This window comes from Myodes glareolus, chromosome 22, assembly GCF_982192425.1.
Source record: "Myodes glareolus chromosome 22, mMyoGla1.1, whole genome shotgun sequence".
NCBI lineage: Eukaryota > Metazoa > Chordata > Mammalia > Rodentia > Cricetidae > Myodes > Myodes glareolus.
Genome location: NC_142047.1, coordinates 45893504 through 45907950, shown reverse-complemented (window position 1 = coordinate 45907950; position 14447 = coordinate 45893504). Strand labels below are relative to the sequence as shown.

Here is a 14447-nt window from a genome sequence, read left to right as displayed (position 1 = left end):
AGTGCAGTTCAACCTTGCATCTATGAAAGAACGAAAGACTTTGAGTGATGGCAAAGATGCTTCCCCCCCCCTGTGAAAATGGGGAGATTTCCAGAATGTCGATGGAATAGTGAGATCAGAGACACGAAGGAATTGTCACATGACTAGGTTGAAAAGCCGTGGACTCCACCCTAGGTAATAGATAGCAGGACAAGTCTAGGCAGGACACACAGTAGGGGCAACAAGACATCAAAAGCATTCACTGTTGGGGCCGTCCACTGCCCCATGAGGAGGAGAGTTGCTGTTCACTGACAGTTTTCACTGAATTCACTGATACCAGTGAACATGTGTGATGGACCCAGGCTCTGATGGGTCTGGGAGGACCTAAAGCTGTGCTCTGTTCATCCAGGGCTTGCCACACGAACATGAGGACATGAGTTCAATTCCAAGAACCCACATAAAAAATTCTGGGCATGGCGTTAGATGGTTGTCATCCCAGCACAAGGAAGAAGGGCATGGGTAGATCCCTGTGGCTTGCTGGTCAAGCTAGCCAAGACTACCTGGTGGGAGACACCAGTGTGAGACACCCATCTTAAAACCTCTGACCTCTAGAACTACATGCACACACACACACACACACACACACACACACACACTCTAAAATAGTCATGTGGTACAATGGTGGCCCTACGGTTTGGATCCCCATGGTTCACTGCCCAGTTTGAGCTCCCAGCCCGGTATGTCATAAAGCAAAACTACAAATGAGTGAGTCTTAGGTGAATACCGTCAGGACCAGAGCTGGGGGTCCTGAATGGGCAGCTAGCCCAGACAGGTTGTTAGAGGTGCCCTTCCCATGCAAAGTGGTAGGAAGAAGGTGGTACAGGTAGACAAGCTGACAAGGACCATGCACTGCATCCATCAGGGAGGGTGCTGGGACTTCAGCTGTCATGCATGTTTCAGTGAATTCTACTTATGGCTATAAGGGGCACCCTACTAGCAGGTGCTGTAGGCCATGGGAGAGCCCACACTGCTGGGGCAGCGTGACGTGAGTGACAAGGACAGTCCTACAGCTCTAGAGCTGAGAGTACACTATCCAGTGCTCTACTACTTGGGTCTCTTGCTAACTGCTTCGGTTTGGAAACAGACTCCGGGGTACTTCTTGAACACATGTATTAAGCAGTCGCCTTTAAGAAAACCCTGATTGTCCCAAGGTAGTCTGCACGCTAGAGAATTCTAGTGGCTCCCCACCATCCAGGTGCTCTGTGGAGTCCCTGGGCAGAGGCAGAACAGAGAGCTTTGCAATTTCTGAATTTCTTCTCTTTTTCTCCTTTGGCGTCCCATCTCCTGTCAATTCCATAGTGTGGAGGGGTCCCGGGCTGCCTTCGTCTCCTTGAAAACCTGCCTTGGTCTCCACAAGTGGGAGCCTGTCTAACAGCATCTCTTCTGTGTCATCTGTGTTCTTCCTTGCTCCTTTCAAAATTGATCACACCAGCAGTAATAAAAAAAAATAGTGTCCCTTCATCACCTTCACACCACAGGCCAGGTGCTGGTAAAGCCCCATCTCTATTAGTCCAGCTGTAGCTAGAAGCCCAGAACCATAGGCTGTCGAATGCCTCTGGGATGGAGGAGTGCCTGTGAGGTTAAGCGACTTCCCCAGAGTCTGAACAGGGATGAGACATTATGTTGATATTTTCATAGCTCTAGTGTTTGTCCTTTGTTCTTACTGGTCTTTATCCATGGCTCCCTGGCCTCTCAGCAGCTGTCTTGGGCTCCTAGCTAACACTCACATTTCTTTTCAAAGAGAGCACCGGAAGAAAACTATTGGAGGTGCCTGGGAGGCCCCATGTAGTCAGAGGCCTGTGCGCCCACGTCTACCACAGTGTAGGTACAGTCAAGTGTGCATCCTTGTTCGTAGCCAGACACTATTTTTTTGTTTTACCAGCTTCCTTTGAGGACATGGAAGATGGCCATTCTGTTCCCAGTTAGCTCATATTTCTAAGCCTGTCCTTATGTAGGCATCACTTCTTGTATGGGATAGGCTAACAGGTGGGACGTAGAAGTCATTTGGATTCAGGCACTGTCCCTTGTCTCAGGTGGCTCTCAGCCTCACTGGTTGTGACACAGCTGGGAGGTGAACACTTTGTCATTGACATTAGCCACAGGCTCCCATTCATGTAAGTTTCTCCCTAGGCAGTCCCTCATTGTTATGGATGTAAACAAGAGGCTGTGGTTAAACTGTCTGGCCTCATCTCTGCTTCCCAGCCTTAGTCTTTTTTATGCTTCGAAATGAACTGAAGGCTGTGTGTTCTCAACCGAGTTCTGTGTGGCTCCTTTTGTTCTGTCTCAGTGACAGAGAGTGATGGAGACACACCAGGGTCCCTTCAAGTGTACATTTTACTTCCAGTGACCTAAACGATCTGCCAAGTGTCCCATTTCATAAAGGTTCACCACTTCCCTCGAAGAGTCGAGTCAAGGACCAATCCTTAAACATTCAGAGCTTTGGGGAACACTTATGCCCCCATAGCACTGTGTATGACAGCCACCCATGCCAAAACAGAGAAAACCATGTCACTTTGAGGTGTGGGGTGCAGAGGCAGCCCAGCCAAGACGGGAGTGTTCCATCACTCACAACTGCATAGTGTCTGTGCCCCAAACCGCTGGATGCTGTTTCTCTACCTTGGTGTTCTCATCTTTGGGTCCCTACTGCTGTAGAGAGTTTTGATTGACTTTGTTTTTTAAAGCTTAGTGATTCTTCTGAGATTTTTACTCTCTCTTGTTCCATCTCCTTCTCATCCCTCTCTGCCTCCATCCCTTCCTTCTCCCCTCAGAACTAATCTCTCTTCTGAGAGAACAAACTTGGGTCACTGTCTTAGTTAGAAAGTGTTTGCCTGCAGGTAGAGCACTCTCTCCTTCCTCCACCGTTGCAGGGCCAAGCAGTCAGCACTGAAAGGAACCTCAAAGGCTGTGCAAACCCACCCAAGGGTCGATGACTGGAGGGGAGTACTGTTGGGTTCACAGAGCTTTGCGAGATCTGTTGGCTTCTCTTGACACTTTAATGAGAGCAATGGCAGATGTTTGTATGCATTCCATAGTGTGTATCTGACTCTAGGTTGTGACTCTTGCCTCAGGGAGCAGAGAGGTGCTCATGCCCAGCTGTTCCAGGCTTCCCTAAGGGACCTGGGCAGAGCTCTGTGCCCTCAGCTTTCTCCCGCCTTTGTTCTTCCAGGCCAATGAAATGCTGTTCTGTGGGCGGAAACTCACGGCTCAGGAGGCATGCAGCCGGGGCCTTGTCTCACAAGTCTTCTGGCCCACGACCTTCAGCCAGGAGGTCATGCTGCGGGTGAAGGAGATGGCGTCCTGCAGTGCCGTGGTGAGTCCCCATGTCTCTCATGTACCGTCCTTGTAACTGGACCATTGTGTGTTCGTGCATGCAGGTGGAGTCCTAAGACCAATGTGGAGTCTCTTCCAATGTCATCTCTACCTTATTTTTTTGAGAAGAGTTCTCTCACCAAACCCAAAGCTTGCCAGTTTGGTTAGACTGTGACTGGTGAGCACCAGAGAATCCTCCTGTCTCCACATTCCCACTTCTAGGATTGTTAAGTGAGCACAACTATACCCAGCATTTTCCATGGGTTCTGGGGGAATCAGACTCAGGTCCTCATGCTCATGTGACAACTGAGCCCTTCCCATAGTTCCCCAGAGAACCTGCAGAGTCAGTGGGAGGTTTTCTACAGTGTGGGATATACTGCCTCTTGGTACAGAATGCCAAAATTATTAGAAAAAGATGCCCAGGATATTGCATATTCCTATCCACGCCCCATTGAAAGAGGCTCACGGGAGAGATTTATAGTTGATAAGCAAGCATTGTGTTAAGAGAAAGCCCCGAACACCCAAAAAGCACCAAGCTAAAGTCTCAGAAAGGGAAGGCCCAGGGCACTACAGGTCAGGGGACAGAGACCAGCTCATGCTGCCCCTGTTTTATGACTTCCGTCCAGCCTAGTGTCTGACACATCTAAAGGTTGCTCTTCGACTCCAGGAATGCAGTAAAGAAGGGATGAACCACACCTCCACGGAGGTGCAAGGTTTCAGTTAAACGTTGGTTTTGACTTCATGACAGAGACTCTGAGCATAGGAGGGGACTCAAGCCTCAGGGCCGGTTCCCGAGTGGGACAAGATGCTGAAGGATAAGGTCTATACTCTTGTCCTTAAGAAACGGATGCACATGCCTGCATCCCATGCCTTGTGCCCCCACGCTTCTGCTGAGATGGGCATCTACTCAGCCTCTTCCTGTTAGCTGTTTAGTCATTGGACATCCACTGCGCCTGCGCACTCTCGCAGTAGTGCTGCTCATGATGGTTGTGGTGATCTCCATATTGGAATATGGACCACGTGCCCTACTGGTTTTATGTGGATTGTCTTTAATGACTGGGATTATTCTTCTACCCCTTTTCCTGATATTCTCCCCCTTTTAGCTCTGAAAGAATCTTGCCAAGAAACCTTCCACTCCCAAGTAAACGGCCATGCTTAATCACCTGAGGGTGAGCTTCACAGAGGCAGGGGGAGAGCTCAAGCAGAAGAAACAGCAAAAGTTTGGGAGGCAGGAGGCAGGGAAGCAGGAAGGTCGAATGCATCTCAGCATTGACTGTGGCCAGTTTGCCCAGGGGATGCAGGAGGCAGGCATGAGCTGCGAGGGGTGTGGGCCACACTCTGGGCAAGGGGAGGCCCCCAGATGAAGTATCTGTTGAAAGGACACCTGAGGGGAACATTAGGAGACACCCACACAGAAGAAACCTCTACAGCAACGCTGCAGAGGAGCCAGGAACTTTAGGTGACTTCCTGAGAAAAGACTGTGCGGCAAAGTGAAGCCGGCAGCCTCTGGGAGGCGGCGCTATCAGGAGAAAAAGATCCAGGATGAGAGGCGCTCAGGGTTCCTTCCGCCGCTGTGCTGGAGTGTAAGGTCCTTCCAGACAGCTGGCACCTGGGGGTTGCCCTTTGCTTTGCCTGTTTCGAAGTGCTTAGAACCATGAGAATCTGAGCCTTGACCCTTGTGGAGGCAACACCGTGGTCTGGGGATCGGACTGATTGAGATGCCTTGTTGTACCGCTGTTGAATGATCCCGCTCTGGGCCATATTACCTCTCAGGGTCCTTCATCTACAACGGGGGTAAGATGTGAACTACCTGCAATTGAGAGACGTGAGATTGGAAAAAAAAAATACTTCATAGAGCCTGGTCATCATGGTGTGGTTATTAATGCCACCATTAATATTATTGCTCAGTACTGCTATTGCCACTTATTACTCTAGTGTTGGTGTGATTGTTGGCATCGCTCCTCATTCCTGTCTTACTGTAACATTGCTGCTTGGCCCTATGTGTATTATGTTGATTACTATGATTATTATTGATCATTACCACAACTGTTACTGTGCTTGTTGAAAATCATTTCTACAGTTTATGCCGCTATCATTCCCTACCATGACTATTACAAATTGCAACCATTATTATGGCTGTAATTCTTGTTACCCAATACTACAATGTTACCCAATACTACTGTTGTTGCTGCCGCGCCTAACAGAGGCATGGCCGTCCAGTGCATCCTGCAGATACTCTGTCAACCATCCGCTCGTTCTCTGTTCACAGTGACCCTCGGGTTGGGTGTTCTTTTCCCTGACAGGTCATACAAATGACTCCATTCATGACATGGGGTGGGGTCAAAACAATGCTTTGCGAACTTCGTCAAAAACCCATAGAAAAAACACAGCTCTATGGGTACAGTGCTTGCTATGCATGCATGGAGACCTATGACTGATATCCCAGAAACTATATGTGTATGTACATGTATGTGTAGTGTGTGTATATGTAGTGTATGTGTATATATATATATATATATATATATATATATATATATATATATAGTGTATGTATATACAGATGCACCAGTGCTGGGGAAGCAAAGACAGGCAGATTCTTGACCTAATCTAGCCAGTCTACCCAGTCTGCACATACTAGATCCAGTGAGAGATTATGTCATAAGTGAAGAACAGTTGAAGAAGATGTTGATCTAAGGCCTTCTCATATATCCACACCACATCACATACAACACACACACACACAAACAGAGAGAGAGAGAGAGAGAGAGAGAGAGAGATACAGAGATAGAGACAGAGAGCTGATTATATGTCATCTTTGGATAAAAGGCAAGGTTCCTAAGGCCTGAGTACCATGCCTCCCTGCCCAAGTCATCCCATGAGTAGAGGGCTCAACACCTTGACCACTCGGAAGTCATTCAGGATGGTGCTAATAAACAGACCCAATGATTCAGACCCAAGGTAAACCCTCTCCTTGGCTGCCGTGGGCACTGCAAGACTACAGAGACAGAACTCAGCCCCAGGCTGGCTGACCCCACATGTGTGTGTTTCCTTCCAGGTTTTGGAGGAGTCCAAATGCTTGGTCCGGAGCTTCCTGAAGTCGGTGCTGGAAGACGTGAATGAGAAGGAGTGCGTCATGTTGAAGCAGCTCTGGAGCTCCTCCAAAGGCCTGGACTCCCTCTTCAGCTACCTGCAGGACAAAATCTATGAAGTCTGAAGGGCCCCAGCTTGTGGGCCTCTCTGCTCAAGGGTACCTGACTTCCAGCTGGGCCCTATGTTTCTGCCATCGGAGCCCAGGGTCCGCCCCTAGCCAAGAGTTTGTCAGGGTGTGTCTTTACACCTAGGGTTGTGTCCATTCCTCGTGTCCTTCGGTTGTTCCTCATTGGTTTGATTTTGATGTAACAGTGGGAAACGCAGTACCCTTGGCCTCCCCGTGTCCCTATCCCAGCCCGGCCGTAGAGCTTTCCAGGGTTACACCTTTTCAGGGCTCCGCCAGGCACTGCTTCCCTTTCCCCACTAGCTGAAACGCTCCACCGCCATGGTCCAGAAGGGGACGATCAACCTCCCCCATCCTCCTGACTCAGGCTGTGTCTACACAGTGCCTCCAACTTGGAGATGAGGCCATCATGGGTCTCTGATTAAATGATCTGGGACCAGGGGACAATCATCTTAGGGAATTCGCAGACCAACAAGCACGTGACTCTGTTGGCCCATAGGCCTGGCTTCAGGCTCCTCTCCAATGCAGCTCGGTGTGATTCTTAGGGCTTGGTCTCAAAACCCAACTGAGTGATTTACAAACCCAGATATTGTACATTTAGAAATGTTTTGTTAAATATATATTTTTAAAACAATGTAAGTGGAAATTCTGATAATTTATGTGTATTATATGTAAAGCTAGTTTTGCAAAAAAAAAACATGAATTACTAGGAAAATTTTTTCTTTATTCGGATTTATTTTATTTATTTATTTTTGTTTATATATTATGAAGTCTATTGTTCACACAGATCTTATTTTCATACTACCCTGGACCAAATACGATTCAAGGTTCACGCCGTTTGGTGCGCGCTCACTGTGAGCCATGTGGGAAGTTCAGAGATAAGAACGGAAGGATTTTCGTGGATTTAAAATGAACAACACTGTGTCAGGTCCTCTCCACGTCACTCTAATAACATGATGCCAGTTCTCTAGTCTTGTTTTTATGATAAGTCACGGTGGCATTTTCTCTGTCACTCGCTGTCATTAAGGAGAACCTAGGACTCTTGTCATCCCAAATGGTCTCAAAGCAGGACCCAGTCCCTAAATGAGCGGCATTAAGGAAGGATGGGGGTGCGGTCCTATTTCAGGATGAAATATTGCCTAGGGTGAGATGTTCTTTTGCTCTGGGATAGATAAATGAACTTGGATGTCCAAGACCTTTCCTCTCATATGGAAGTTAATGTCTTAGTTGGCTTTCTGAGAGTGTTGAGAAAGAAAACCCAGTCTCTGGAGTTTTTCTAGGGTCCAAACCATTTTGCTTCCAGAAGCCTGAACAATGAATCTTCTTTTTTTTTTCTAGCTGGGAGAATACAAGGGAGCAGTGTCCAGCATGGAGGTCTCCTTGCCTCAATGGCTGTGGGCTATCGGAGGCCTCCAGTAGCTGTGTTCATGTGATCCAACTAAAGTCCCTGGATCTGCATGGTAGGGGGAGTTTGGGTTTGAGTTGATAAAGAGACAGGACATAGAAGGAAGAGAGGCTCCACTGTGCCTGGAACCTCAAACCTCTTTGAGATCATGTGCCCAGAGAAAATTAGACCATCAGGGTGCCTGGATAGTTCTAGATATGTTCCAGATCTTGACCTTTGTTCTTTCTATTCATTTCCCTGTGAGTTTACAGCCTTTCTTAGCCCTGCCTTGGAGATAGTGGGGTACAGCACCGAGTTGGCACATCTTCTTGGAGGTTGGGGTGAGGAGGTGGGCTGCAAAGAAGGAGAGTTGGTTCTCTGTCTGCTCTCGAACGGGAATAGCTACCCCAGTCCCAGGTGGAAGGATGCCACAGGTGGTTGAATGTTCTCATGAGAACAAGTGAAGGGGCCCGACTCTACACCTGGGAGACGGAGGTAGGAGGATTGCTGCAATTTCAAGTCCCTAGCCCGGGCTACGTAAGACTCTGTCTCCAGTCGGGCCGTGGTAGCCTTTAATCCCAGCACTCAGGAGGCTCCCACGTGTGCTTGGCCTTGCGCTCCTCAGGATGACCTTTCCCTCTATGGAAAGCGTTAGGGGTCAGAAGGGTTCAAGAGGGCCGGAGTTTCACTTCTCCGTTCTCTTTCAGCCTGTGCCTCTTGAACCATGAGGAGACTGAAGGGGCAGCCACTTCGGCTGTATTCAGTCACAGGGAAACAGAATAGAATCCTGTAGTTTCCTGGTGTCCCAGTAGAACACTGTAGGAGCTGTAGGCTGGGGAGTAGAGAGTTAACAGAGGAGCGCTCTGGATTCTACCAGGTGTCTGTTGTTGAACCTTCTCTATTAGATGAGTTCCATGTGCTTCATCCAAACCCTTAAGATGGCCCTTGTTCTTGTGTATGTCTCCAAGCCTCTTCACAACTGCTGCTTCCTCTATAGGTTCCAACCCTCATGCTTTCTGATTAAGCCAATTTTGTCCATAGGGAGCCAAGGGGTCAGGATTCTTCCTGGAAATGGAAAGTGATGTTTAGAAATTCCTGTTATCAGTGTCCATCTCTGATTCCTCCTGATACAATCAGAGTTTTAACTTTGGGTCCTTGATGAACACCAAACCTCTGAATGTATCAAGGACCTGTGATGACCGAGATAGACAAGGAATTCTTTCCAAGGTGGAATTCGTACGGCTCGTTTTAAGTCCTTTCAATAAAGTAGTTCTGCCACGTGGGCACAAGTCCTTTAGTCAGTCTGCCGCAGGGCTGGTTAAACCACTGAAATGGCTGTTTTCAGGGTTGCTCTCGGGGTAGTGTGTCGTTGAAATGCAGCCGACCTCCAGCATCCTGAATGGGGATGGAAAGTCCCAGCCTGTGGTTGTATTCAGATTACCCTAAAGGCTTTATTGAGGCAGGGTGCTGGCTTCCATCTTCTATCTTGTGTCCCAGTGTCCTCTCTGCTCCCATGAGGTCCCTCTGCTTGTTCCTTTAGCTTTCTTGTTCCTTTCCCATGCCATCCTTTCCTAGAGCCCTAAGTAAATCTTTGAGGGATCGTAGATGGTCTTAGAAGGCCCAACTCAAGAGTTCCTTTGAACTTGGAAGGACAGCTAGGGGTGAGAAGTAGAGAGTGCCTGTTCTGAGTCAACGTCCCTTCTGGCAAGCCACCCAGGACGCCCCCTGTCTGACCTGTCACGGCCTTGGCAACGGCAACTTCCAGCATGTGGATTTGACATGGTTGGGGTTAGAGGCTTTGATCCTGGAGACTTTTGAAGAGTTATGGTTAAGATGGCCAGACCACCTCAGCACATGGAGGCCACTTTGTAATGCGGGTGTTCTTTTATTTAGGTGACCCTTTCCTGTTTCGAAATAAAGTCTGAGTGGAAACATGTTATGCTGAGAAGGAAGTAGAGAAAAGACTTAAAGGCTTATCCTTTGGCATAGGTCAAACTGGGAATTGTCCTCTCAGAAGCATGAAAAGCTAAAGTTCAATACGAGGACGGGAAAATAACCACTTAACCACAACAGACTTTGAACAATGCAATTTTATCTCTGACTCTGCTTTACAAATCGCCTCGCCGAATGCTGAATTGTATCCCCCACTCCTAACTCCTGGTTTCAAAAATCTCTTTAGACGTTTGTAATTTTTTTTTTTAAATTTGGAATTTAGTCCCACTCCACACACTTTTTCAATCTAGTTTCCATAGACTTTTTTTTAAAAGATAATAATAATAAATATCCCCCAAATCTTCCTATGGGAACATTTAGAAGGAAGGCCCGCTTCTCTCCTGTATTTCTGTTGTATATATGAGACAAGATGCCCTCACTAATAGACACAGTATTTAAGACTCCAAATGAGATTTCTTAAGTATTTTATTTTATTCTCTGTAAATGGTTTTGTAAAATCTCGAAAATCTACACTTTGCCTTTGTAGATATGTCTTCGGGGGCTTGTCTTGCATGTGTGTTTTTTGTTGTTATTGTAGCTAAGTGCCACTTAGTTCTTTCTGCGGGTTTTGGTTGAAATGCTTATAGACTTTAATACAGTATATATATTTTCAGAATATAAACTTTTATATTTCTGTGGTAAATTAGGACATGCGTTTTAGGCAATCTTTTCCATTAATATCACTTCTTCCTTCAAAAAAAAAATAGGTCGCACACTGGTTTGGTGCCAATTTTTTTTTTTTATCAAATAGTCTTACATTAAGAAATCAAGTCAATTTTCTTTTTTTCTAGAAGTCATTGTGTTTGAAATCTAATTTGAAAAACGTGTTGAATTTGTGGAATAAGCCTTACCATTAGGTTCAATAATCCTGCTGACCTTCAAAACTACGTGTGTCGTTCAAGCCTGTCCTCCCCCCCCACGCCCCCTCCCGCCCCGCATAAATTCTCACTGTGTGGCAGTTGATGGAGCTGTGAACAGAGCCTTAAGGTTGTTGCAAAAAATCAATAAATAAATAAAAGGGTAATACGGGTTGTTTCCTCCATGTAAGCCATGTTGGTGGGCTCAATGCAGTCTGTAGCGCGTGGCTAACCGGAAGTCTGTAGCTCGTGGCTAACCGGAAGTCTGTAGCTCGTGGCTAACCGGAAGAGAGTGGTGGAGTCGATGGCGGCAGGGACCAGGTGGATTTCTTGATGAATGTCTTTGGCCATAATGTGGCATGGTTTGGAGGTGGTAACAGGGAGGGCTGCCGATTCATCATCTGTTCTAAACAAATGACAGTTCCTGCTCCTGACCCCGGTGGGAACTCCAGGTTCCTTGTGGGTGACCTGCAAATGTCCAGGGTAGCTAAAGTCGGCAGTCTCTGAGAGATGCTAACAAAGTTTACATAAAAGTCTTACTATGTAGCCAATCTGGAGTCGGTTTTTGTTCCGTCATTGGCGTTGCCATGCATCCTTGGTGTTTCTGTGAGCAACTGGGTGTCGAGCCATGCTAGACTGGAGTTCGGCAGAAGGGGCATACTGTAGACACAGAGCGCGCACAGCAAGCGAGCTGGTTTATCCAGGGTTTTTCCAGTGGCACAGAAATCCCAGGTTTTATCAGCAGCGGGCGTGGTGGATCTTGGAATCTTAAAGAGTTAATTCTCAAAAGTTAAATCCCATTTTTTTTGGTAGGTGGCACTCTGGCCATTACCAGCTGATTCTCTTTATCAACCTTCGGAATAGGAGCGTGAGTTCAGGGCTGTGAGGCTAAGCATGGGGGCCCTCTCTAGGAAGTGTCCAATGTCACCTTTTCAGCATTTGGATTGAGATTGGCATGTGCTCATGTGTCAGTCAGAAGACCTGACGTCTAGGGTTAGCTTCAGCCTTGCATCTCTGGGTTGGCTTCACCTCTTAGTCTCAACATCTAGGCTTCTGCTGGAGCAGGTTAAATTGACTCTGAGAAGTTCAGAGGGTGCAGAGTTTTCCACCTAGTATTCAATTTGCCATTATGCCATTAGTTCCAGCTTGAAAATATTTTCTAATGGCTACATTGACAAGGTCGTGAAAATAACTGCCTTTCATAAAACCAAGGACCAAAGAATTTCATGATTCCAACCGAGCATGAGTTTCATAAGCTCTAGGCACATCTGGGTCCAGATGTGTGAGCTTTTCATGGCACAGAGGACGCCTTGGTTCCCTCAAACTCATGCTCCTCTAACTGGCCATGCAGAGAAGTTGAATATCTCGTTGAAAGGCTCTGAAGGAGAGTTTCTGTGATTGGAACTTAGTATCTCAGGTGGGTGTTTCTGCTGTGTGGTCTCAGGTGTCTATTTATCCCGTTACAGAGTGGAACTCTGGGGTCCCGCCAGGTGTCTGAACACTGTAGACTCTTCCATTTGTGTGGGGGCCTCCAGCTGAAGTTTTGCAGCTAGGTCTCCAGGGATACATCCTGTGACTGCCAGATGTCCATCTCCTTAGTTCCTCATCAAGCCATTCCACTTCCTGCTTAGTAGAGCAGGAATTTTCTTCAGCGCCCCCTCCCCCAGGGGATGCCCCCCGTTCTCATACTCATTCTTGATGATGTCATTGACTTCTTTACTAATCCAGAGATGACTGATGTTAAAGAAGTGCTATTCTATTGGTAAGGCTTATTACCAAACTTCTGATAATGAAGCAGGCTACCAAAAACGTGTCCAGCTCACCCTAGGAGTGTTTGGGTTTGACCATGGATGTGGCGTACACACCAAAATCCATGGATACCTTTGCAGGTTAGGTTACTCATTTTCTTTTGCCAGATTTTCACTGGAGAGTCCTTAGTTTTGGATACTTGTAAGTATGAGTCCTTCATAGAGTTATATGCAGGTATAGCTGGCCCATTCTCCACATTGTAAATATTTTCCCCAAACTGGGTGCAGTACTGAGGGTAATAACCTTCTGATTTATCAAATGCTGACTGTCTGGAGCAAATCGTCCACTCTTTGTGAATGGTCCTGTAACGTATATGAACCTATTTCTGGGTGCCTTAGAAGTTGTATTTTTCATGTGTGCTAATATGCAGTATTTATACATCGTGAGAAGCTGCTTTGAATAAAAAGATTGAAACTTCGTCTCCATTTGTCTGTGTCCCTCCCACCCACCCCTACCCCTTTGGTGATCCATCTTAAAGGTCACAAATTGGTTATGTGGTTTCAGAATCGAGAAGTTTCTGGAGCCTTGGAGGTTGTTCCAAGGTTCCTGGCAGACTGACATCTCCATCCAGGTATGACCTGAAGTTTCTAGTGTTTCGAGGCCGTCACTTGGGTAGAGGGGCAACAGCTGGATGCCATAGGACTTTAGAATGGAGGGGGCAGATTTTCAGGGAGTGGATGCATCATTTATCCCTTCCTTGGCATGTGCACTATGCTCTATAATATTATGGCCCCTATCCTTAGTAGGCAAACCTCCACAGAGATCAATCTTGTATAGTTCAAGCTGCCTTACATGGTCAAAATTGATGTCTATCACTATGGATAGAGTCTTTGCATATCCATAATCTTGTTGCTTTATCTATAACAGCACAGAAAGACAAACGGAGGAGGAACCTTCAGAATATGGCCTCACACACTGGGGAAGGGTGCAGAAAAGAGTTGTATCAGAAGCCTTCAATGGTTTTGTGCTAATAAATTCCGGGAAAGGGGTTTATATAAGACCATCTATCTGTTCATCCATCTATGCACCCACTCTCCCAGTAGTTCAGCCATTCATCCATCCACCCATCCTTCCACTTTCAATCTACCTGTTCTTCCATCCATCCATCCATCCTATCTCCCTATCTGTCCTTCCATCCATGCATCTACTCTTCCATCTGTCTATCTGTCCATTCACCTACTCTTCTGTCTGTCAATCCATCCACTTGCCCTCCAATCCATTCTACCGTCTACCTGTCTGCCATTCTTTAATCTTTCATTCAGCTTTTCATTTCAGTGCTCTAGACAGAGCCCCCACCCCCACCCCACCATGGCTGGGAAGCTACACGAGTTCTTTGATACCTAGATGGCTCAACTCTTCTCTAAAGGAACTTGGAGTCTAGGGATGTGAGAAAGGCAAGAAATCCTCTGCTCTGTCCTGAAATGTCAGCACAGGGCTAGAGAAGGCCTATTCTTACAGCGTCATAAACATACTCGGAGCTGAGAAGTAACTTTCTGTGTGGGTAGGTCAGCCAGTCTGGGGTTCTTAAGTCACTGCTGCTGTGTGTGCCTCTTTTCTCTCAAGTCTTGTAACTATCTAAGACATGGAAGAGGTCAAGACCAAACCTGGAGAGTCTTGCACTTTCAGATTTCTCTGTTTCCTCTGGAAGATGGAATGAGACCTTGTGGAAGTTTTGTCAGAAACCTTGGCCACTCAGCCTGTCTCTTGGGTCACTTTGATATGGTGTTTTATGGAAAGAGCTGCTTGCCCTAACAGGACAAGAGAATAATGGGACTCCATAGCCATAAATAGCAACTAGAATATTTGACCAGCATATAAATAAACAGAGATGAGTCACAAGTAT

General features: G+C 46.8%; 1 protein-coding gene across 1 annotated transcript in view; it reads left to right on the top strand.

Annotated features, from left to right (window-relative positions):
* The window catches only part of Cdyl2 (chromodomain Y like 2), a 176610-nt gene extending 163588 nt beyond the window's left edge, over positions 1–13022 (top strand). Inside the window, exons 6-7 of the mRNA XM_087900447.1 lie at positions 3206–3349; positions 6404–13022. Of these exons, the coding sequence (XP_087756573.1) occupies positions 3206–3349; positions 6404–6562 (303 nt within the window). The 3' untranslated portion in view covers positions 6563–13022. The remainder of the gene's footprint in view (positions 1–3205; positions 3350–6403) is intronic.
* Positions 13023–14447: the final 1425 nt, after the last annotated feature.